We start from the raw sequence: 20,887 nt of genomic DNA, 5'->3' as shown, positions 1-20,887 counted from the left end.
GTTATAAACTAATAGATCAAACGTTTTATCTATCACTGTGATGATAAAGTGACATCATAATAGAAATATTGGTACTTGTGTAGTTTCACGGCGCCACTAGATGGGATACTAGATAGGATACGATTTAGTATGCGATTTGACATCAGATATCGCAGAAGATATAGTATAAGATTTACTATCCATTTCATTACCCCACTATCCACTAGGGCGTGGAGTTGATTTTATATAGCGTGGCGAGCGCAGCGAGTCACCGAGCCCGAAGCGTGGCGCGCGCATCGAGCCCCGCGAGGGGACACGGAAGTCACCAATATCGCATTCCATTTGCATGCAATTCCATAAAATACATTCCGTGTACCCTCGCGGGGCTCGCTGCGCTCGCCACGCTTCGGGCTCGGTGGCGAGCTGCGCTCACCACGCTATATAAAATCAACTCCACGCCCTAGTGTATAGTGGGGTAATGAAATGGATAGTAAATCTTATACTATATCTTATGCGATATCTGATGTCAAATCGCATACTAAATCGTTTCCTATCTAGTATCCTATCTAGTGGCGCCGTGAAACTACACAAGTACTGAAATATTTTAGATTTATATGAATAGATTTTCAGAAGATATGTTTCTCTTTAAATTCCATTTGCAGTTTAGCATACATCTATGTCTTATAAATGTAGTTAATGAGCTACATTCACTGATTGCTATGATTTAGTTCAGGGAAATAGTTAATTAAGCTAGCTCTAAGCTGCGCTGATGAAATTAAAAAATTCCTGGAAGGCTGACATGTATAGGAAATGTGGATGGAGGGTCAGAATCCAGGCCAGATGGTTTATTATAGAGCAGAACTGACAAGTGAGAAAATCCAGCCGTGTCACTGGGGACTATCCTGATTGGCTAAGTCAGGTTGCTAGGAGCAACAGGCACTGTGTTCTGACTCCTATGAATGCATTGTTCTGGATACATGGATGGAGATGTCCTATATATGGGATAGTAGTCTTAATTATAATTCAGTAAGTTCATGCATTCTGAACAAACATAACATATGGATATCATCAATTCATGTATAACTAATATGCAGAGAAATGTAAAACAATTACTTTATTCTGAATGAATGCAACCAAATTCACAATAATTAAAAAGTAAAAGAGAAGTAAAGAAAGTGACGTGTGATATGCGTACAGAAAAACTGCAACAATTAATATTCACTAACTCATTTTTTATTACATTCAGACAATCAAGTCCCCTCCCCCACCACCAGAAGAGGACAGCGAGGTAAGATCCATAACTTACCGTCACTTCCTTTTTGATAAGTGTGTGCTGTTAACATGAACTTCAGGTGTCTATAAAATACTACTTGCCTTTGATTGCAAAAAATGGTCTTTTCATGAATGGTCTAATTTTTATAAGGAACTCTAGTAACTGTCTTTTCTTAGGTTATAATGACACTACCACATACTTGCCTACCCTCCCAGAATGGCCCGGAGGGTCCCGCAAATTGGGTTCCCCTCCCGGCCCCCCAGGAAGGTGGGTAAGTCTATATATATATATATATATATATATGTGGAGATGGTGCGGCACTCACGGCGAAATGTGAGGATCACATCTCTTGTAAGAGTGACTTTATTTCGCCGTGAGTGCCGCACCATCTCCACCTACATACCCTATCCTGTGAGGGCACCGGCTACAGTTATCTACCTTCACTGGGAGTGCCGATTCCTGGACGTCTCTATATATATATATATATATATATATATATATATATATATATATATATATATATATATATATAGCTGTATGCACCTAGCTCTGTACCAGGGCTTTTTGTAGTCTATTTGGCACTCAATGTGAACACGTAAAAATGCACCCACCCCACAAAGGCATGCAGCAAATATTTACATTGAATGGCTGATTGTACATTATGCCACACACCATAATGCCCATTATACATTATACCACACACCGTAATACCCCTTATATACTGTAATTGTGCCACACACCATAACACCCATTTAATATACCACATATTGTAATACACATTACAAATTATACCACACCCCGCAATGGGGAAGGGGTTACATGCTCGCTGTATGCTCGTTGCCACGGGGATTGCATGATAGTTTTCAAGGGAGATTTCATATTGGTTGCCACAGTGGGATTTCATACTGGTTACCACAGATGTTGGAATCTAGCGCGCAGCCAGGGATCGGGGGGACTCGGTATCGTGCCAGAGATCAGAGGTAGCGTTCCTCCACCCCTGACAACCATGAAGCATGGCCGAAGTCTCACACTACCCGACCGCCTCCTTGTCCTCCGCCACAGCACACAACCAAAAGAGTGGGGAGATAAAGGGCGCAATATTAAGCCCCCCTCCCCTTGTTTAAGGTGCCCAAACATAAATTTAGAAAAAAAATTGAACAGTGCACAGGAATATTTAATAAAACGGCGCTGACGCCATCTGAGATCGCAAAAAAAAAAAAAAAACACCCAAACATAAACATTTATATACCCTCCATGGTATGAACTCTGACACCTCCCAACTAATACCAACTGCTATTAGATTTGATGAACAGTCAAGGTGAACCTGTGTAATTCATACAGTATGTGTGTTTATCAAAGTTCCATTGTTACTGTACTTTTTTTTGTAGTTTGGTGCACCATCCTTAAAACGTTATGACCCCTTGCCCAATTTAAATGGACATTATTATAAAATGTGTTACATAGACTGCATTGTGGTGATCATTGCCATTCAAACCTCAATGTCCATTTAAATCAGGGGTCTTCAACCCATGGCCCGCGGGCCACGAGTGGCCCGCGGAGCTGATCTCAGTGGCCCCCTGGCCGCCAGCCCGCTATGCACAGGATTTTTTTTTTAAACTAAAAGAAAACACTGCCGAGGGAGGCAGCGTAATGGAGTCCCCTCGTGTGCCGCCTACCCAATTTCCATTGGCTGCAGGCAGGGCAGAGGAGTGGATGCAGCGCGGCTGAGGGAGGAGGAGGCACGTCTGGTCACGAGCTGGGGAGTTGGGACCCGGCGAAGCTGCGGGAGGAGGAGACGCAGCTGGCGGGAGCAGGGGACCCGGTGCTGGAACTGCAGGAGGAGGAGGCACAGCTGGCGGAGGGGACCCGGCGAAACTGCAGGAGGAGGCATGGATGGTGGAAGCAGGTGACCCGACAAAGCTGCAGGATGAGGAGGTACAGCTGGCGGGAGCAGGGGACCTGGCAATGCTGCAGGCATTACTGGGGGCATTGTGTGTGGGGCATTACTGGGGGCATTGTGTGTGGGGGGCACTGCTGGGGCATTGTGTGTGAGGGGCACTGCTGGGGCAATGTGTGTGAGGGGCACTGCTGGGGCATTGTGTGTGAGGGGGACTGCTGGGGCATTGTGTGTGAGGGGCACTGCTGGGGCATTGTATGTGAGGGGCACTGCTGGGGCATTGTGTGTGAGGGGCACTGCTGGGGCATTAGGTGAGGGGCACTGCTGGGACATCATATGTATAAGCAGGAGTACTGCTGGCATTATGGTCTGTGGCATAATGGGCATCAGTGTGGGGCATAATGTGCAATGGGCATAATTTTTGTGTGGATTAATGTGTAATGGGCATCACGGTGTGCGGCATAATGTGTAATGTGTATTATGGATAAACAGTGTAACAGTGTATATTGATTTAAGTAGCCTTTCATTGTTTGGGTTCGATCTGTGAGGCGTACTAGGTCACTGTGTGGGCCTTCATGTTTATATGTCACTGTGCAGCCTTCAGTCAACTTAAGCGTGTGAGGACAACGACCATTCCTGCGGTAACCAATGTCTGGTCATGCAGGTTGCAAAAGAGGTGTCAGGTAATTGTTTTCCTGCTAGTTCACACTCGTTATAATTAGGCCACACCCCTTTTTTGGGAGCGTGCAATTTATTCAATATCAAATTATATATGGGGGGGGCACAAATTGTACTGTTTGCACTGGAACCCAAATTGGCTGCTGATAACTATTTGGGTATGTGTGTGTGTGTGTGTGTGTGTGGGGATGGGGGGGGGGTTATGTGCTGAGTATGGGCGGCTGTGCCAACTATCTATGAAGGAATGTGCTGACGTTATAGGGGAGCTGTGATTCTATGAGGCTGTCCGAAATACCGCAGTAGAGTATAGTGGCCCTCGGGCTTCACTGGATTTTTTTAGGTGGCCCACGCTGTCTTAAAGGTTGAAGACCCCTGATTTAAATGTATCAAAATATTGAATTAGAACGAATCCCAATGTTTTGGTGTATGAGCTGAAATGCTTTTTGTACTAAGGGGCTAACTAAAAAGCTCCTCCAAAAATCGTAGATTTTGGTGGCCTGCATCTGGCTTCTCAGCTAGGCTACACAAACAGGGGGCAGCCAGTGATGTATGAGCATTTCGGGAGTTATCATTTCGTTAATTTAGCAAAATTGAAAAACTCATGCTGAATTAGGCCCTGAAAACGAAAATGACCTAAATGACAAATTCATATTTTTGTGGGTTACTTAGAGCCTCATTCATTTACTGGGATTCCCCGGAAATATGAAATGGGTCATAAAAAGTATCCTAAACAAATGTATGTACTTCACTGCACGTGGCATTTCTTTTAACCATTAACAATAGATGCCGCAGTCACTGCCAGTAAAGAAGCAATGAGACCCATTAAAAGAAAAAAAAAAGATCTTTAACCCATTAGGTGAAAAGTGTATTTGTCAAAATAGGTGTGACAATTGCCAAATAAACATTTTTATACATCATAATGACCTGTAATATTTACCTTATGCACGAAATATAAAAAAAATGTACACATTTTTTATTTGAATTTATATAACAAATATGAGCGACGGTGGCATTTTTAGCGGATATTTTGCACATCTTTCCCAGAGATGTTGGCACTAAAAGGGTTAAAACAAAGACCATGCTTATGTATTTTTATGTATTAATAAATCAGGTAATGTGAATGAATTGTAACAGTGAAGTTTTAGTTATTAATTTGGATCTGCATAAGCACCTACCTGGTTTTCTTTTAAGGTGAACTAGTGATAGGGGTTTTGTGCGATACACGCGTCAAACTTTTTGCAGCATTGAAATAATATGTGCTATCTATGATCTTAGAAATGGGAAACAATGTTTGTTTGCACCATCCGGAACGTGCTGAAGATCAAGTGCTAGGAACAGGACACAGAGTTTTGTGTTTAATAAGTCCTCAGAGTTAGAAACATATCACACATGTTTTATTCCATAAAAAAATTTAAATAATGTAAGTCTGGTACATAGCCAGATGCTGTTTTCTACCCATATGGAAGGGGTGGGATTTTGGAGTGGCATGGCAGGGGTGGTGGGTGAGGACATGACCTGAGATGACAGGATCCTCAGCATCTGAAGAACATGAGTGTAAGGGAGCACAGATACCTTGTATGGCAGGACAGTTTGTGAGGTGCTATGAGGACAGCAAGGTTGGTAAAAAAAAAAAAGCCATTAGAGGGCATTAGTCATTAATCCAAGCAGCATGTCTTGCTTTATATATTAGCTGGGTGTGCCCGAGATCATCATGTTTATGAAGCAAAGTCAGAGATCTATAGATTAAAAATGAAATGCATTTGACTGTCTACATGTATGGTACAGACAGTACTATTTTTCTGGAAAAATAGGTCCAGGAACTCCAGGTCTGGGGGCGGATCAATTAAATTAAAAAATATATATATAATAGAGAGAGGGAGGGAGAGATAGATCTATATATTGTATTTAGAAACAAAGGCACTCACAGGTGACTTTAAAATACAATTTATCTTATGAAAAGTAGATTTTCAGTTCCTGATGATGTCATATTTCATTAGAGGTTCAGGAACTGAGTTCCTGCTGGTTCCTGCTGAAAAATAGCACTGGGTACAGATAATAAATGCACATACATGGCCAGATGCACTAAGCTTCAAAAGTGATAAAATGAAGACTGATAAACAGCCAGCCAATCAGCCATGTCACAGACTGTGTTTGAAAAATGTCAGGCAGGAGCTGATTGGTTGGTTGTTTATCACTCTCCATTTTATCACTTTTGAAGCTTAGTGCATCTGGCCCACAGTATGATGATGATGATAATACAGCAAATAGGCCTCTGTCATGAGTAACTTCACAGGGTATGGGTCATAGGGTCAACGGTAATAAGGTCAATAATCATAGGTTGACCATTATTGGTCGACAAGGCATATGTCGACACATGAAAACGATTGACATAGCTTAGGTCGACACGGTCAAATGGTCAACACAATCAATAGGTCGACAGGGAAAAGGTCAACATGAAAAAGGTTGACATTAATTTTTCACATTTTTGTTTCCTATGTCAACACAGGTCGACATGGTCGCCAAAGTGTACCATGTCCCCTCACACGGCCCGCTACACTCAACACACTGTTACTGTCAAATTCCATGTCCACTTGGATGTTATAGTATGAAAAAAATGTCAACCATTTTCATGTCAATCTTTTTTATGTGTCGATCTATGACAACCAGTAGTAGTTGATTTATTGATTATCGACCTGCTGACCACATCCCACTTCACGAGAGTCCGGTACATTATGAAGTGAAGTATGAGGCTGCATATAATGGAACTTCCTGTCACTCTAAAAGCTTTTATGTATTACATGTATGTTTAAGGTCAAGCTGCACAGTAGAGCAATGTGCAATACAAGACACAACACTTACAGTATTGTATCATTCAAAAGCATTGCCGCAACACAAGTTGCCACAAAACACAATTATAGCATGTAAATTTCCTGGTATTACCTTGGAATAAATGTAAAAGCAGAAGATCTGTAGTCTACAGAGGGAATCCAAAAATGTTATTGGGACATGTATAATATAAATTCTATCTAGTATAATATGCAGTGGCGTAAGTTTGTCCCACTTGCCTAGAAGCAAGATCAATATTGGTGCCCCCCCCCCCCCCCCCCTTCCTCAACACATACCTTATATAAATATATGAAATATGAATGCATGTGTATATGTTTAGAATAAAGAGATGGTGAAGTGTCTGTGGTCCTGCTAGGTAGGGGAGTCAGACACAGAAGCGCATTCAATTAACTGATTCAAACTCACACGGGAGGAGAGATGCCCCCTTGGGAGCAGGAGCCCGGCAGCAGATGACTCCATTGCCTCCCAGAGTTCTGCCTCTGATAATATGCAAGGTATAGAGTTTAATACCGTATTGTAATAGTAGAATTTTCTACAACAATATTGTATGCCTGTAAATAAATAAATAAATTGGCTAAACAAAACTGTAATTCCTACAGGTCTATGTACTACGCCTTGGAGAACAATAAAGTGTATGGAGATAAAATACCAGCCAATCAGCTCCTAACTGCCCTGTTACAATCTGGGGTTGAAAATATACAGTTAAGAGCTGGTTGGCTGGTACACTATCTCCAAGGCTTAAGATCCATACACACTGGGTGTTTTTGCCCAACGTGTATGGATGGCAATGACTGCTGTCATCGCTGGGGGGGAGCCGCTCAGTGCATACATAGAGCCGATTTTCTCCTGCCTGGTACGGTTGGGGGGGGGGCGGACAGCTTTGCATAGCGCATCGCTATGCAAAGCCATCCACAAAGCTGCTCATCTGCTGGTAATACAAGCAGATGAGCTGCTTTCCCGACGATGATGCAGGAGCGCGCATCACCGCTCACAGCCGGGCCATACACACACACTGGGCGGTTTTGAGCTGAAAGCCATATAAACTTGGTGTTTTCAGCGTCTTTCAGCTCAAAATGTCCAGTGTTTATGGGCCTTAAGGCTGCATCTACACATTGCGTTTTGTCAGGTTTGGCAGAAAGTAGCCTACACATTTAAATCTATGGCTGCATCTACACATTGCATTTTGTCAGGTTTGGCAGAAAGTAGCCTACACATTTAAATCTATGGCTGCATCTACACATTGCGTTTTGGCAGGATGCAGTCGAACAGGAGCTGTTTAGCAGGATGCTAACTCAAGGATATATACAAGCCTGCTGCATTCTGCTAAAATGCAATATGTAGACACAAGAAACTGCATACTGCTAACCAGCATCCTGTTCAACTGCATCCTGCTAAGCAGCATCCTGTTCAACTGCATCTAGCTAAAACGCAATGTGTAGAAGCAACCTCAGTTCGTCTACCCCATAGACTACAAAGTAACAACCAACAAGCTCTTAACTGCCATGTTTCAAATACAGCCTGTAACATGGCAGTTAAGCCCCGCCTGCGACCATATTTCCAGCGATTTCAGTCCCTATTGCCCCCATGTGTACACAGCTTATGGGTATAATTGGCAAGTATTTTAACCCTCTCCACTATTTTGGTGGTTATGCTAAACATTGATATTTAAGATGTGCACATGTGCGATGCCGTTCGTAGTGCCCTGTAAGCCACAGCATATTTTAAATGCTTGTACGGGGCTGAAATCCAGGCCGCAAGGGGTGCAAGATGATTTGCCAGGCACTTGTTTCCTAGCAGGGCGCCCAGTACGCATTTAGCGTAGTGGGCTATTTTTCTTAGTGAAATCGCATCGCATCCCGCAGCGTGTATAGTGCTGATGTCCATATGAAGTGCACAGGAGTGCTTACAGATGTAGCAGGACTCATCATTGTCTGGCGCTTGCTAGATCCCACTTCAGGAAGACGCTGCCCAGTTCGGGGGGGGGTCGAGGCGGCGAGGGGGACCAGCGGGGGAGGCGATGGGGACCGGCGGCAGGCTCCATTTGCCAAGGGGCACGCAAGCAACTCGTGCGCATGCATCCCTGGCGGTAGCCAGCCGCTGGTGGGGCTGGCGTTAGAATCACCAGCCCCTGCAAAGTTAAAGCCGGCTCCATCTGTACAATGAAATATCGCAGGGCACCAAATGGGCTGCGATATTTCATTGTACAAGTACCCATGCGATGAGATGTTATGGGTGCTTACTATGAGATGTGATGCCATGAGATCTGATTTGTGCATAGTATTACATGTGATGGGTGCTTACAATTGTAAGCACCTATGGCATTGTTTTACGTCACCCCAGTATCAACGCCAACCCGAAGCGTGGTGAGCGGCGGCGGAACGCGTCCTCCAACCTTTTAATACCCCCACTATCCACGTCGGCATGGAGTTGACTTCATATAGTGTGGCGAGCGCAGCGAGCCACTGAACCCTGAAGTGTGGTGAGCGGATGCGGAATACATGTAAAGTAATCCGTGTCTGCTCACCAAGCTTTGAGCTCGGTGGCTTGCTGCGCTCGCCTTACTATATAAAATCAACTCCACATCAACGTGGTTAGTGGTAGTATGAAAAGGTCGACGGGCGTGTTCCGTCGCCGCTCGCCATGCTTCGGGGTGGCGTGGATAGTGCTGGTGTTTTAGGAACACATTCAGACCTGCAAAATCATACAGCTGACACAGTAATGACGACATGTGTTAACTAATAACTAATTTACTTAAATAATTTCATTAATGTAGCATAAATAATTAAGAACATTCATTAATAATTAAAATATAACAACATTAAAATCAAAAACAGTAATGATTAAAGAACAAGAAGAATAAATTAAATCATAATTAATCGCCCTTTGGGAAGAGCTTCAGTTCCTCACTCTGCAGTTCGTGTCACGCAGTGCCTCTTTGGCGCTTATTGTGCCACTTACATGCGCCCCACAGTCGTTCTACATTTTGGTTATGGACCCCTGTGGCCGGGTCAATAAAATTGAACCGGTGGTTCACCGTAAAAAAATGCTGATAACCAGCCAATTCCAGTTGTGCAGTAGAGTATGCCCTCCAGCAGTCCGTATATATTTGTGGTGCCCGGCTCTATATTCTCCTGGATGCAGTCCATTAATGATGTGGCATCACACCTGGGCACCATTTGCAAGAAGCACTGTCCTGTCTCCCGGCATATCCCTCCAAAAATCCACTGCTGTGGCAAAATGCGGCTTGCGTTGTTTTTCCTCTTGACGAACAGCGTCTCATCTACTTCAACAATGTGGCCAGGTCCACCAATCCTCCACTGGGGCTGGGCCATTATGTACATTGCACACGCCTCCCGCATCCAGCGGTTATAGAGGACCGCTGTTTTTTTAGAAATGTCCAGCTGGTGGCTGCAATATTCAATAGAGGTGAGCTCCTGGGCCCACGAATAGATGAACCGTAGCATGGTCACAGAGGACAAGCGTCACCCTGGAAACCAGTGTGCCGCTCTCAGGCTCACCTTTGGCCGGCACACTTTTACATGGCAGCGCCACATCGATTCCTTTAAAGAAAGGCGCATTGCGTGGCCATTTGCGCAATTTTGCTCCACCGGAAGCAGATCATGTCCTTGGAAAAAGGCGATAGCCTCCTCCTCCGTCTGCGGCAACGAGAATACGGTCATAGATCCAGCCATCTCAATAACCGCAATGAAATACTCAATAATCTCCAAAAATCACCACCAGCTCTGAGGTATGCTTCTTCTCACGACAGAATATCACCTCAGAGTGATTCCTGAGAGGATCTGACAGGGGGAGGGAATGACAGAGAGCGGGAACGGGAAAATCGCATCGCATGCTACTATAAAATGATGCAATGCAATTTCACTACGTTTGCGTACGTAATAAATCTGGGCGCCCTGCTAGGAAACAAGTACCATTTGCCATTGCTGGCACTAAAACACAATGGCAATGGCAACTCGAATCCTTTGCACCGAGTTGGATTTACCCACAGAGCCCAATCACCTTTTGCTAGAAGTGATGACAAAGTATATTTAACGCGTTTCACACCTTTCACTTTCATGAAAGGTGACCTTTCTAATGATTTGTATTTTCCAGATCACTTTTTTTTTGTTATTAAACTTTAAAACATTGTTAAACATTTATCCTCTGCCTTGAGGTTGAAAAACAACATTTAAACCTATTTGCTCTGCAGCAACGAAGGCTTAACTGTTTTGCAGAGAATATAATTGTTTTAAGTAATAAACAACAGTAGACTGTCTGCCAAATGTTATTATATAGTACAGGCAAGTGAGGACAATGTGAAAGTCAATATCTTTTTAAACACATTTAATATGTCAGCTTAAAGTAGATACAAGTTTACCTTATTTTCAGCCACAGGCCAGTAGCAACATCAATTAAAATACTTTTTAAATCCTGAGTCATTGCAGTTCACTGTGACATCAACTAATCACGCCCACATTTTACTCATTGGCATAAAAGGAGGCAAGTATAGGGTAAAAATGTCACTATTGAGTGCTGTAACTTAATGTGTATAAAGTTTTATCGCATTTAGACCGCAAATGCAGGGACGCACCGGGACTTTGAAACGGTTCAGTCCCAGTGCGACCCTGCATTTGTGGTCTGTTCACATAACATCAGAAAACCAGCAATATTGCCATTCCGCTGATGTCATCCAGGAGCGGCGGGGCATCATCAGGGGTGGGGGACAGTGGCGTAAGTTTATAACAGAGGCCCGGAGGCGAGAAATGTGATGTTGCCCGCCCCCCCCCCAGAAAAAAAAAAAAATATATATATATATATATATATATGCAGACACACCCCCATAGACACATACACACACATATATACACACACACACACACACACACAGCCACACACATTTATACACAGCCACATACGCACATGAAGCCACATGTATACACACTGCCAGATACATCACACGTTTACACATACATTAGCTACAGTACATATGCACATACACCCACAATAATACACTGCCACATACAAACACATGTATACACACACAGATACATATGCACATACATCCACATGTATACACACAGCAACATACACATATGTATACACACAACACACACATGTATACACAGCCACACACACACTGCAACATACACACATATGTATACACACAACCACACACACACATATGAACACACACAGCCACACACACACATGTATACACATAGCCACACACACATGTATACACATACACCCACATAACTACACACAGCAACATACACATATGTATACACACAACCACACACACATGTATACACACTGCCACACACATGTATTCACACAACTACATATGCATATACACACACACCTCTGTAAACACACAGCCACATATGCACACAAAGCAACACATGCATATAAACATAGACCTATACAGATACACACAAACACACTGCACATAAATAGTTGAATAAACACTACAACTGGGGGGGGGCTCTCACCTATAAAAGAAGCATCCGTCTATACTGTAGCAGGAGTCTGAACTTAGATTGTGTGTGGGAGGTGAAGAAGGGCTGGACGGGCTGCAGGACAGGTCTGTCAGGAGGAGGCAGGGGCTGTGTGTGACAGGAAGTCCCGCCTCCTCCTCCTCTCACAGAGATCGTGGAGCAGCGTTGCCTGCTATCACTGCAGCAGCAGCACTACTCTGAGTATTCTGGCTGGCACGCAGGTGGTGGCGTTTATCGGAGGCAATGGATGTCAGGCTGCTGAGTGTCCCCTTCAAACATGGCGCCCGGCGGCAAATGACTCCATTGCCTCCGAGACTTCCGCCACTGGTGGGGGAGGAGGCAGCACTTAGAACTGGCGCTGCTCCAAGCACTGCCTCCTCCATAGTGTGAATGGAAACGGGTTGCTCGATCCGATTAGCACGTTCACACCACAAAGCAACAGGGCAATGAACTGGTGACCGGTTCATATTGCCGTGTTGCTACCGGTTTGCTGTAACCGGTAACCCCTTTCACATCGCACCAATTACCGGGTCAAACTGGCATGAACCCGGTAATTAGGTGCGATGTGAAAGGGGTATTAGCTGCTTTACAATTGTTAATTATACAGGTATTAGGCTGGCTTAAAGGTATAACACCATCAATTGCTTAAGGATTAGCATAAATATAATAATAATTAAAGTTTTAATATAAAAAAAAAATAATCTCCAGAAGGCTTCCTTCCTTCCTAGGGGGAGTGTGTATGGTAGTACAATCATTTTCTTGAAATAATTAGGCAGACAGGGATTAAAGGGTGCAGGTATGATTGTACATCGGTACAGTGGTTGGGACTTCCAGGTGGGAGTACACTCCATTCTACCATTGCTCAGTTTAACCAGTTGCAAAAATGTTGACATAGACAGCAATAATACATGCAAAACTTGTTGACCTTTTCCCATGTTAACCATTTACATCTCGACCTTTTGCCTTTCGACCTAGACACCGCCAACCGAATGACCCATACTCCAGCTAGCATTTACATCACATACGTTAGTGATATACTAGCGGTTAAGAGGGTAGATTTAGATTCCTTTGGGTTTACAGATTGGCAGCTTTGACTTATGGATTTCAAAGGGCAAAAGTAATAAAGGCAAAAACATCCAAGTTTAACAGTGTTGACTTTTTGAAATCCATAGGTCAAATCTGTCAACCATTGGGAACGTTGTAAACCTGACGTATAGTATTTCTACCACTCACTTTGATGTTATGGTTAATAATGATCAATTAGGCTTTAATGCAGTCTGTGCCTTTAGGGCTCAAAATGAAAATCCAGGAAGGCCATACACCACCCTGACCTTTGCTCGGGCCATACATTTTAGTTATTCCTAATTAGGTGAAGCAGTTAAAGCAGGCATGTCCAAACTATAGCCCTCCATCTGTTGTGAAACTACAAGTCCCATCATGCCTTGCCACCAGGGGCGGGCTGGGCCGGGGGGCAGGGTGCCATGTGCCCCCCGGGCCGCTTACCCAGCCACCTGCTGCGGGCCGCGCGGCGCACCTCCTCCAGCTCTCCTGCGCTGGCCGCGTCTTCCAGAACACGGCCGCGGCCACAGGAAAATGGCCGCCGGACCCCTGCACTGAGGACAGGTCCTCAGTGCAGGAGGCCGGCGGCCATTTTCCTGTAGCCGCGGCCGTGTTCTGGATTCTGGAACTTGAAGCGGCCAGCGCAGGAGAGCTGGAGGAGGTGCGCGGCCTGCACCGGACTGGGGCTGCAGGGTGTGGGCAGGAGGGGCATGAACTGCGCTCTCCCCCGCCCCCCCCTCCCCCAGCAGCAGCAGCAGATGGAGTTGAAACAGCAACAATGGTGAGTTGCAAATTCTGGCACTGGGGTATATGTGTTTCTGGCACTGTGGGGGCATGTGTATATTTGGCACTGTGGGGGAATATCTGGCATTGTGGGGGCATATGTGTATCTGGCACTGTGGGGGCATATATGGCACTGTGGGGGCATATGTGTCTCTGGCACTGTGGGAGAATATCTGGCACTGTGGGGTCATATGTGTATCTGGCACTGTGGGGGCATATCTGGCACTGTGGGGGCATATCTGGCACTGTGGGGGCATATGTGTCTCTGGCACTGTGGGGGCATATCTGGTACTGTGGGGGCATATGTGTCTCTGGCACTGTGGGGGAATATCTGGCACTGTGGGGGCATATGTGTCTCTGGCACTGTGGGGGCATATGTGTCTCTGCCACTGTGGGGGCATATGTGTCTCTGGCACTGTGGGGGCATATCTGGCACTGTGGGGGCATATGTGTCTCTGGCACTGTGGGGGCATATGTGTATTTGGCACTGTGGCGGAAGATCTGGCACTGTGGGGGCAAATCTGGCACTGTGGACATCACATTGTGCAGTGCAATGGGCATCATGTTATGGGGCGTAATGGGCATTACAGTGTGGGGATCATTGGGTAATTGCCATCACAGTATAGAGTGTAATGGGCATCAAGGTGTGCGGCATAATGTGTAATTAGCATCACAATGTGCAATCTGCAGGTACACAATACAATCATGGAATAGGCCACTTCCCCTTATGTTAGGCCACAAGTCTAATTTTTCGGCGCGCCTCTGTCTTCCAGTAAGTTGAAGTGGGGGGGGAATGGGCCAGTGCTCTGGACTTGCCCCCTAGGCTAAAAGTTGCCAGCCAGCCCCTGCTTGCCACAATTTTGCTATTAGGGGATGTTAAAACTATGACAAGGCATGCTGGGATATGTAGTTTCACAACAGCTGGAGGGCCACAGTTTATACATGTCTGAGTTAAAGGAACCTATTTTACTTGTCCTGCTAATTTTGGTTTCCATATTATAATAGATGAAGTGGGAAAGTAAGTACAGTATTGTTATTTTTACGTTTTGCATGGTAAATTGGGTCTCAGGAATTTTCCTATGGCAGAACCACATGTGCTTCAATCAGATGCCACCTGGGGCGGGCAGTATATCTGCTCTGCAGGCGTTCAGGACACAACTTTCTGCAAATATTGGCTAATCCCAACTTGGTCGCTCTGTGGGCCTAATTCAGAGCCTATTGGGTAGACCCGAATTTGAATTTCCAGAATTTTATGGGCATTCCCCTGGGAACGCATACTGGTCGATGCCTGTCTGTGGCGGGAGGCTGACGTCATATGACATCACCGACTGTACCCTTTTCGGCAATTTCCAGTGCAAATAAAAATCAGTTCAGACTGGTTTTTATTCCCGAAGAGGAGAAAAACATTTGATCGGTGACCATCTCATGATTTCTCTCCCCTTCGGCCCCATGTGAGGGGATATGTTCTCGTACACATTCCCTCGCATGCTAGGGGAGGGGGCAGGCGTTCGGCATGGCGACGGGCAGCGCTGACCTGTTCGTTAGGCTGCGAGTATATGTAGCTTAGTGAACCGGTCTGAATAAGGCCCCATATCCGGATACTGGGCCAGCACTCTGAGCTTTACACACTGCCCAGTCTGTTTACTCACATAGGAAGTTAAATAGATGTGTGCTGTGTGACTATGTTATTTTTGACAATCACTGCTGTATATTTTAATCAACTTTCTTCTAAATCTGAACCCATCTCCACAAATTCCATTGGAAACTCTATTGAACAATGTCATTATGATACTGTCTCCAAACACAGGTTTGTGCAGCCAGTAGGAACTTGGCCACAGTTGCTGTAGGTGACCTCTGCCTGACTACGCCTCTGGCCATACTTACACATATTTGTGTGCTCAGGACGCGCCGCCGGTCCACTACACTGTAAGAAGCACAGATATATTTTATTTGTAGATGCACAAGACTTGTGCTTGCTTGAACTCATCACAGTCTATTGCTGGCGGCAGTTCTTCACTTTATCATTAGCACAGCTGTTTTAATTAGGCCCCGGTGCTGAATAAGCAGCATTGATTCCAGTTTCCTACATGGATTTACACATAAGATCATGCAGGAAGCATGCACAGGCAGGCAGAAGTAGGTCAGATTCTGCACCAAAGACAGGGGGGTGATTCACTTCGAATGTAATTATAAAAGAATAATTTTGAGGTTAACTTTATTTTACAATGTTGTTTACAAGATTTTACCCAGGAATAATAATTACTACAGATGTGATTGTATTTATATAGTACGTGAGTTGAAGTGACTAGCTGTGAGGCAATGTTATTTTCTGTCTTACACTGTGTCATATGTAAGCTCCAGCTTATGCAGTGTAGTATGTATAGTTGCATATGTAAAATGGTAATTCACCGATGGTAGATGGCATTGCCATCGATGGCAGAGATTTATTGGTCATCCACAATTGATGGTACAAAGTTTTTTTTTCTAGTTTTTACCAGAACACAGCCCATCGCTGCTGGGACCCACAAGGCATGGCTCTCGCCTCTGATTGGCCCACAGCCCAATGAGTCATAGAGAAGTGATGACCATTGGTTGGTGAAACAACAATGGTGCCCTATCATTGGTTTTATAACATTGAGGTTGACCACCAATGGTACCATTGACCTGGGAACCATCGACTCATAACCCACCAATAGCTTTCCCTGCTTCAGGTCGAGCAGCCAGGGTCATAGGGAGAGGTCTGTGTCCCTTTCCTGTGTCTTTTGTTGCTGGTCCATCCTAAAATGCTACCCTGCATCCTGGAGTGTGCTATGGATGTTTCGGCACCCACATATATGCGATCCATGCAAGGGGATGCGGTACACTTTGACGGTGTCCATGTCAACTAAGTCGACACTCATGATAAAACAAGTAAAACTCATGTCGACATTTTGACCGTCGACCTTCCCATTGTAAACCTAATGGTTGTTTCAACCTTCCAGCCCTGTGGACCTTAGCCATGTCGATCTATTTCATATGTCAACCTAAGCCATGTCAACCTTCAGTGGTTGACCCAATGCATGTCGACCAAATATAGGTCAACCCATACCCCCTTATACAGTATCAAAGGTAGGGATGGCCATCGATGGTTTATGGCTGATGTTGAATAGTTTTGCCATTGATGGGGGAGAACCAGATGGTTTCCCGCCATCGATGTAAAGCTTAAACAAATAGTTTCGTTTTTGCTGTTTGCCTAAAGTGCCAGGACACAGAGCATAGCTCCGCCCACGACACCCGCGAAGCCCCACCCTGCATTTTGATTGGCCCACAGGCCACTCAATCACAGAAAATGGATGTCAAATGGATGGCAAAGGCAACGATGGCCATCCCTAATCAAAGGCAGGCCATCCAGTTTTACCTGGAGATGCTTGGTAATCTACCGTGAATAAATTATCTGGACCTGAGTACTTGGAAGTGAGAGGTGGATGCAGTATTATTCTATAGCATCATGTTCTCATCCTAGCATGGCGCTCTCTATGCCACCAGTGCTTTTTATTTTATTTTCCCAAACTCCTATCCCAGTTAAACTCCAACCCTGGCCCTGGTCAGCGACTCAGACACTGTTTGCTCACCCAAACAATGGGTACAGAATCATAGATTACTGATAAATTCCAACCCGGCATTCCAACCCGGGTTAAAAGAAGTGTTTTACCCGTGTCGGACCCAGGTTACTGGGCAATTGAAACGGGTAATCTGGATCAAGCGACCCAGGTCTGGTTTACACTATAGGGAGGAGGCACCATCAGCTCCATGCATTGCCTCCTCCCCCACTCCCGATGACAAGCCGCCACTCCACCCCGCCTCCGTGATAAGCCGGGTAGCTGAGGAGAGCATCTCATCGCAAATGCTGGGTCGCTCCCGAGACGGACCCGTGTCCAGCATTTGCCAAGTGAAGGTGGTATAGTAGAGGAAAAGGGCCCTTCTCATGAGAGCTTACATTCTGAAGGGTAGAGGCAGAAAGATAGGAGTAATACAGATGGGTAGAAGTGAGCTTGGAAAAGAGGGTTAGGATGAGAGATGGATGGGTTTGATGAAGAAGTGAATCTTGGGAGCCCATTTAAAAATTTTAGAGAGCTGGAGAGTCTGATCAGGAAAGATAGAGAATTCCAGAGGTAGGGAGCATCACAGAAAAAAATTAGAGGTAGGAATTGGAAGAAGTATTCAGATGGCAGGAGAGGCAGCATGCATTTGTGGAGCAAAGGGGCGGGTGGGAGTGTACAATCTACAGTGACTTGTCCTACCCTTGCCCCTCATCCATTCCTGTCCATGGTTTTATTGACGTTTTTGTATTTATGCTATGCACTTCTGTGATGAGTAGCTGTTGTGTATTGTGTGTTCTATCATTGTTGTTGTTTTTTATTGCCTTATCGATGTGTGGTGCCACATTCACTTTGTGATGCCTATATAAAATTATACAATCTCTGAGTGTAGAATTACATTTCTAGACCATGCTGAGGCCCAACAGCAGAGATTTACATCATTATTATATAATGTACCTCCGACCAAGTTGGGGAGTTTATGAACACTGACCGAACATGACCATTTCTAGAACATCATCTGACAAGACTTTATACAACTTCTAAACTCAAAAACAAACATTACCTTATAGAAAAGTGCTACTAATAATATTTCAACATAAGGAAACATTTCAGTACAGTATCTTATCAGGAAGAGAGATATCAGAGATGGACTGTGATTATGAGGGATTGGCACAGCCAATAGTCTACAGCCAGGAAGTGACTCATGACATAGAAGAACGTGTATTAATAGCTATTCCTAAAAGACAATTGTATTACTGGTCATATGGGAAAGGGCTGCTACTGAAACATCAACATACAGTAGCTGCTGTTCTTCAAAGCTGATGACATTACTTAATGGACAAATATATATTTTAATATTCAAAGTCCTAAGCATAAAGAAAAAGTTCTACGTTGCTCAGATGATATCGGGTGGATCTTGTATCAGTCAGCACTAGGTGGTCGGCTTGATGATGGGAGCCATATATGCTTGCTAAGGACACCAGGTACCTATGGATTTGCAGTCACTTAGGCAAACAGTTGGAAGAGGAACCAACAAGGTATCTGGATGGCTGACATGCAGTCTATTTTGTCAATAGGTTCACACAATATGGTAAACCTTAATTTGGTCAACACAAGAAAATGTTGATATGGATATAGTAAACATGTGAGAAGGTTGACATGAGTTTTTTGGGGAATTTTTTCTTTTTATTTAACTTTTTCATACGTTATTATCCACTTGGACTTTGATTGGGAACAGTATGAGCCGCTGCCTCCAGGTTCCATTCCCCCGCCATTAATCCCACCACCGCCAGTTATACTTACCAGACCAAGGACAGGTGATCAGCCTTTAACTGCATCACCTTACTTCATCGGGGGGGGGGGGGGGGTGGGGGGGGGTGTCACAGCACAAGCACAGAGATCCAATGACCGATAGCCCACATTGGAGCACTGATCTCCAGTCTCTGTGTGTGTAGTAGTAAGTAATTTTATTCTCCAGTGACCAGCTTGTGTGTGCATCGGACACACATGGCTGGTTACGCTGGCCAGATCCTAGCACAGCTTTCGCTGTCAGTGGGCAGAGAAAGCTTTGCAAGGGTAGGAGAACTGCAGTGAGTCCTGTGTAAATTCGTCCAGATCACATTTCCCATTACAAATAAAGTATAAGAAATGCAATCTAAATACTAAAAACAAAAGAGAGTTAAAGGAGTTAGAGTACTTTTTCCATGAAAACTGCTCCAAAATACTTTTAATACAGTACATTTCAGTAAAATACTCTTTCACATTATTTTATTGTCTAGGGAAAAGTACCCCATTGCTGGCAATTTTGTTCACTTGCTAGCTGTGGGAGTCCTGCACAGTCTTAGATGCATCATTAGCCAAAGGCGCGCACCTGGTGAACTGGGTGTGGTCTTGTCAGGAGGGGCGTTGCATCATTGTAAGAGGGCTTGGTCTTGCTGCCCAACACCTGTTTTCACTACTCCGGTTGTCCTGGAGGCTCTGGGCACCACCAGAGGCTACTGTGTCTGCAAGTGCTAGCTCCAGGTGCTACACATAATGTTACAGTGCAGCATCCAGTTTGGTGCCCCTCCCCCCTTGCTGGTGACACCCCCATGTCCAATGTTTGCCAGGTACCCTGGTGTCCACAAAAGTACCTCTTGTTGTGTTAGGAACAATGTAATTCAAATGCAATTTTCAATATCCATATACAAATATATGAAATACACAACAATACCCCAGGCATACCAAGCAGTTCTAACCTGTATTTCTAACTGTTTTTAAAGTGAAATTCCCAAGGAAGGGCTGTCATGAAGCCAGATCCCACTGTCAGCCGTATAATTTTCATGATGTTGGTTGGCTTGTGGAGGACCCACATACACACCCAGATCCCACATATGGACCCAATAATTACATATATGAATTACTGTCCAAACCAAAATCTCCACATCTAACCTTATCCATACAGCGACATTGCGTCCAATGTTGTTCTGTATGGGGTACACCCACCAGAACATATGTGGAGTCTGTCGGGAGCGAAATAAATTCTTAATTATGACTTAATTTAATTTCCCTTCCTATTGGAATCACACTATTGTATCACACTATTGAAAGTCTTTCAAAAAATAGAACCTATCTTTCAATGTCGTATAAGTGGCAATAAAGTATGGCTACAGTCGAGATGTAGTAGGGTGCGCTTTTATTTAGACAGCTAAAAAATTGCATCGGTACTTATGTATTATCTGGGCTCCCATGTTAAATGCACCCCATTTTTTCATACCCCTACTATCCAACTACGCATGGAGTTGATTTTATATAG

At 44.6% G+C, this 20,887-nt stretch overlaps 1 protein-coding gene across 1 annotated transcript in view; it reads left to right on the top strand.

Moving 5' to 3' along the window:
* Positions 1–20,887, top strand: part of ANTXR1 (ANTXR cell adhesion molecule 1) — a 198,668-nt gene that overhangs the window by 122,016 nt on the left and 55,765 nt on the right. The window contains exon 14 of the mRNA XM_083184560.1: positions 1,226–1,267. Coding sequence (XP_083040686.1) covers positions 1,226–1,267 — 42 coding nt within the window. The remainder of the gene's footprint in view (positions 1–1,225; positions 1,268–20,887) is intronic.

Source organism: Crinia signifera, chromosome 4 (genome assembly GCF_055691185.1).
Source record: "Crinia signifera chromosome 4, ASM5569118v1, whole genome shotgun sequence".
In the NCBI taxonomy this organism is placed as follows: Eukaryota; Metazoa; Chordata; class Amphibia; order Anura; family Myobatrachidae; genus Crinia; species Crinia signifera.
This window is presented reverse-complemented; position numbering and strand designations above follow the sequence as displayed.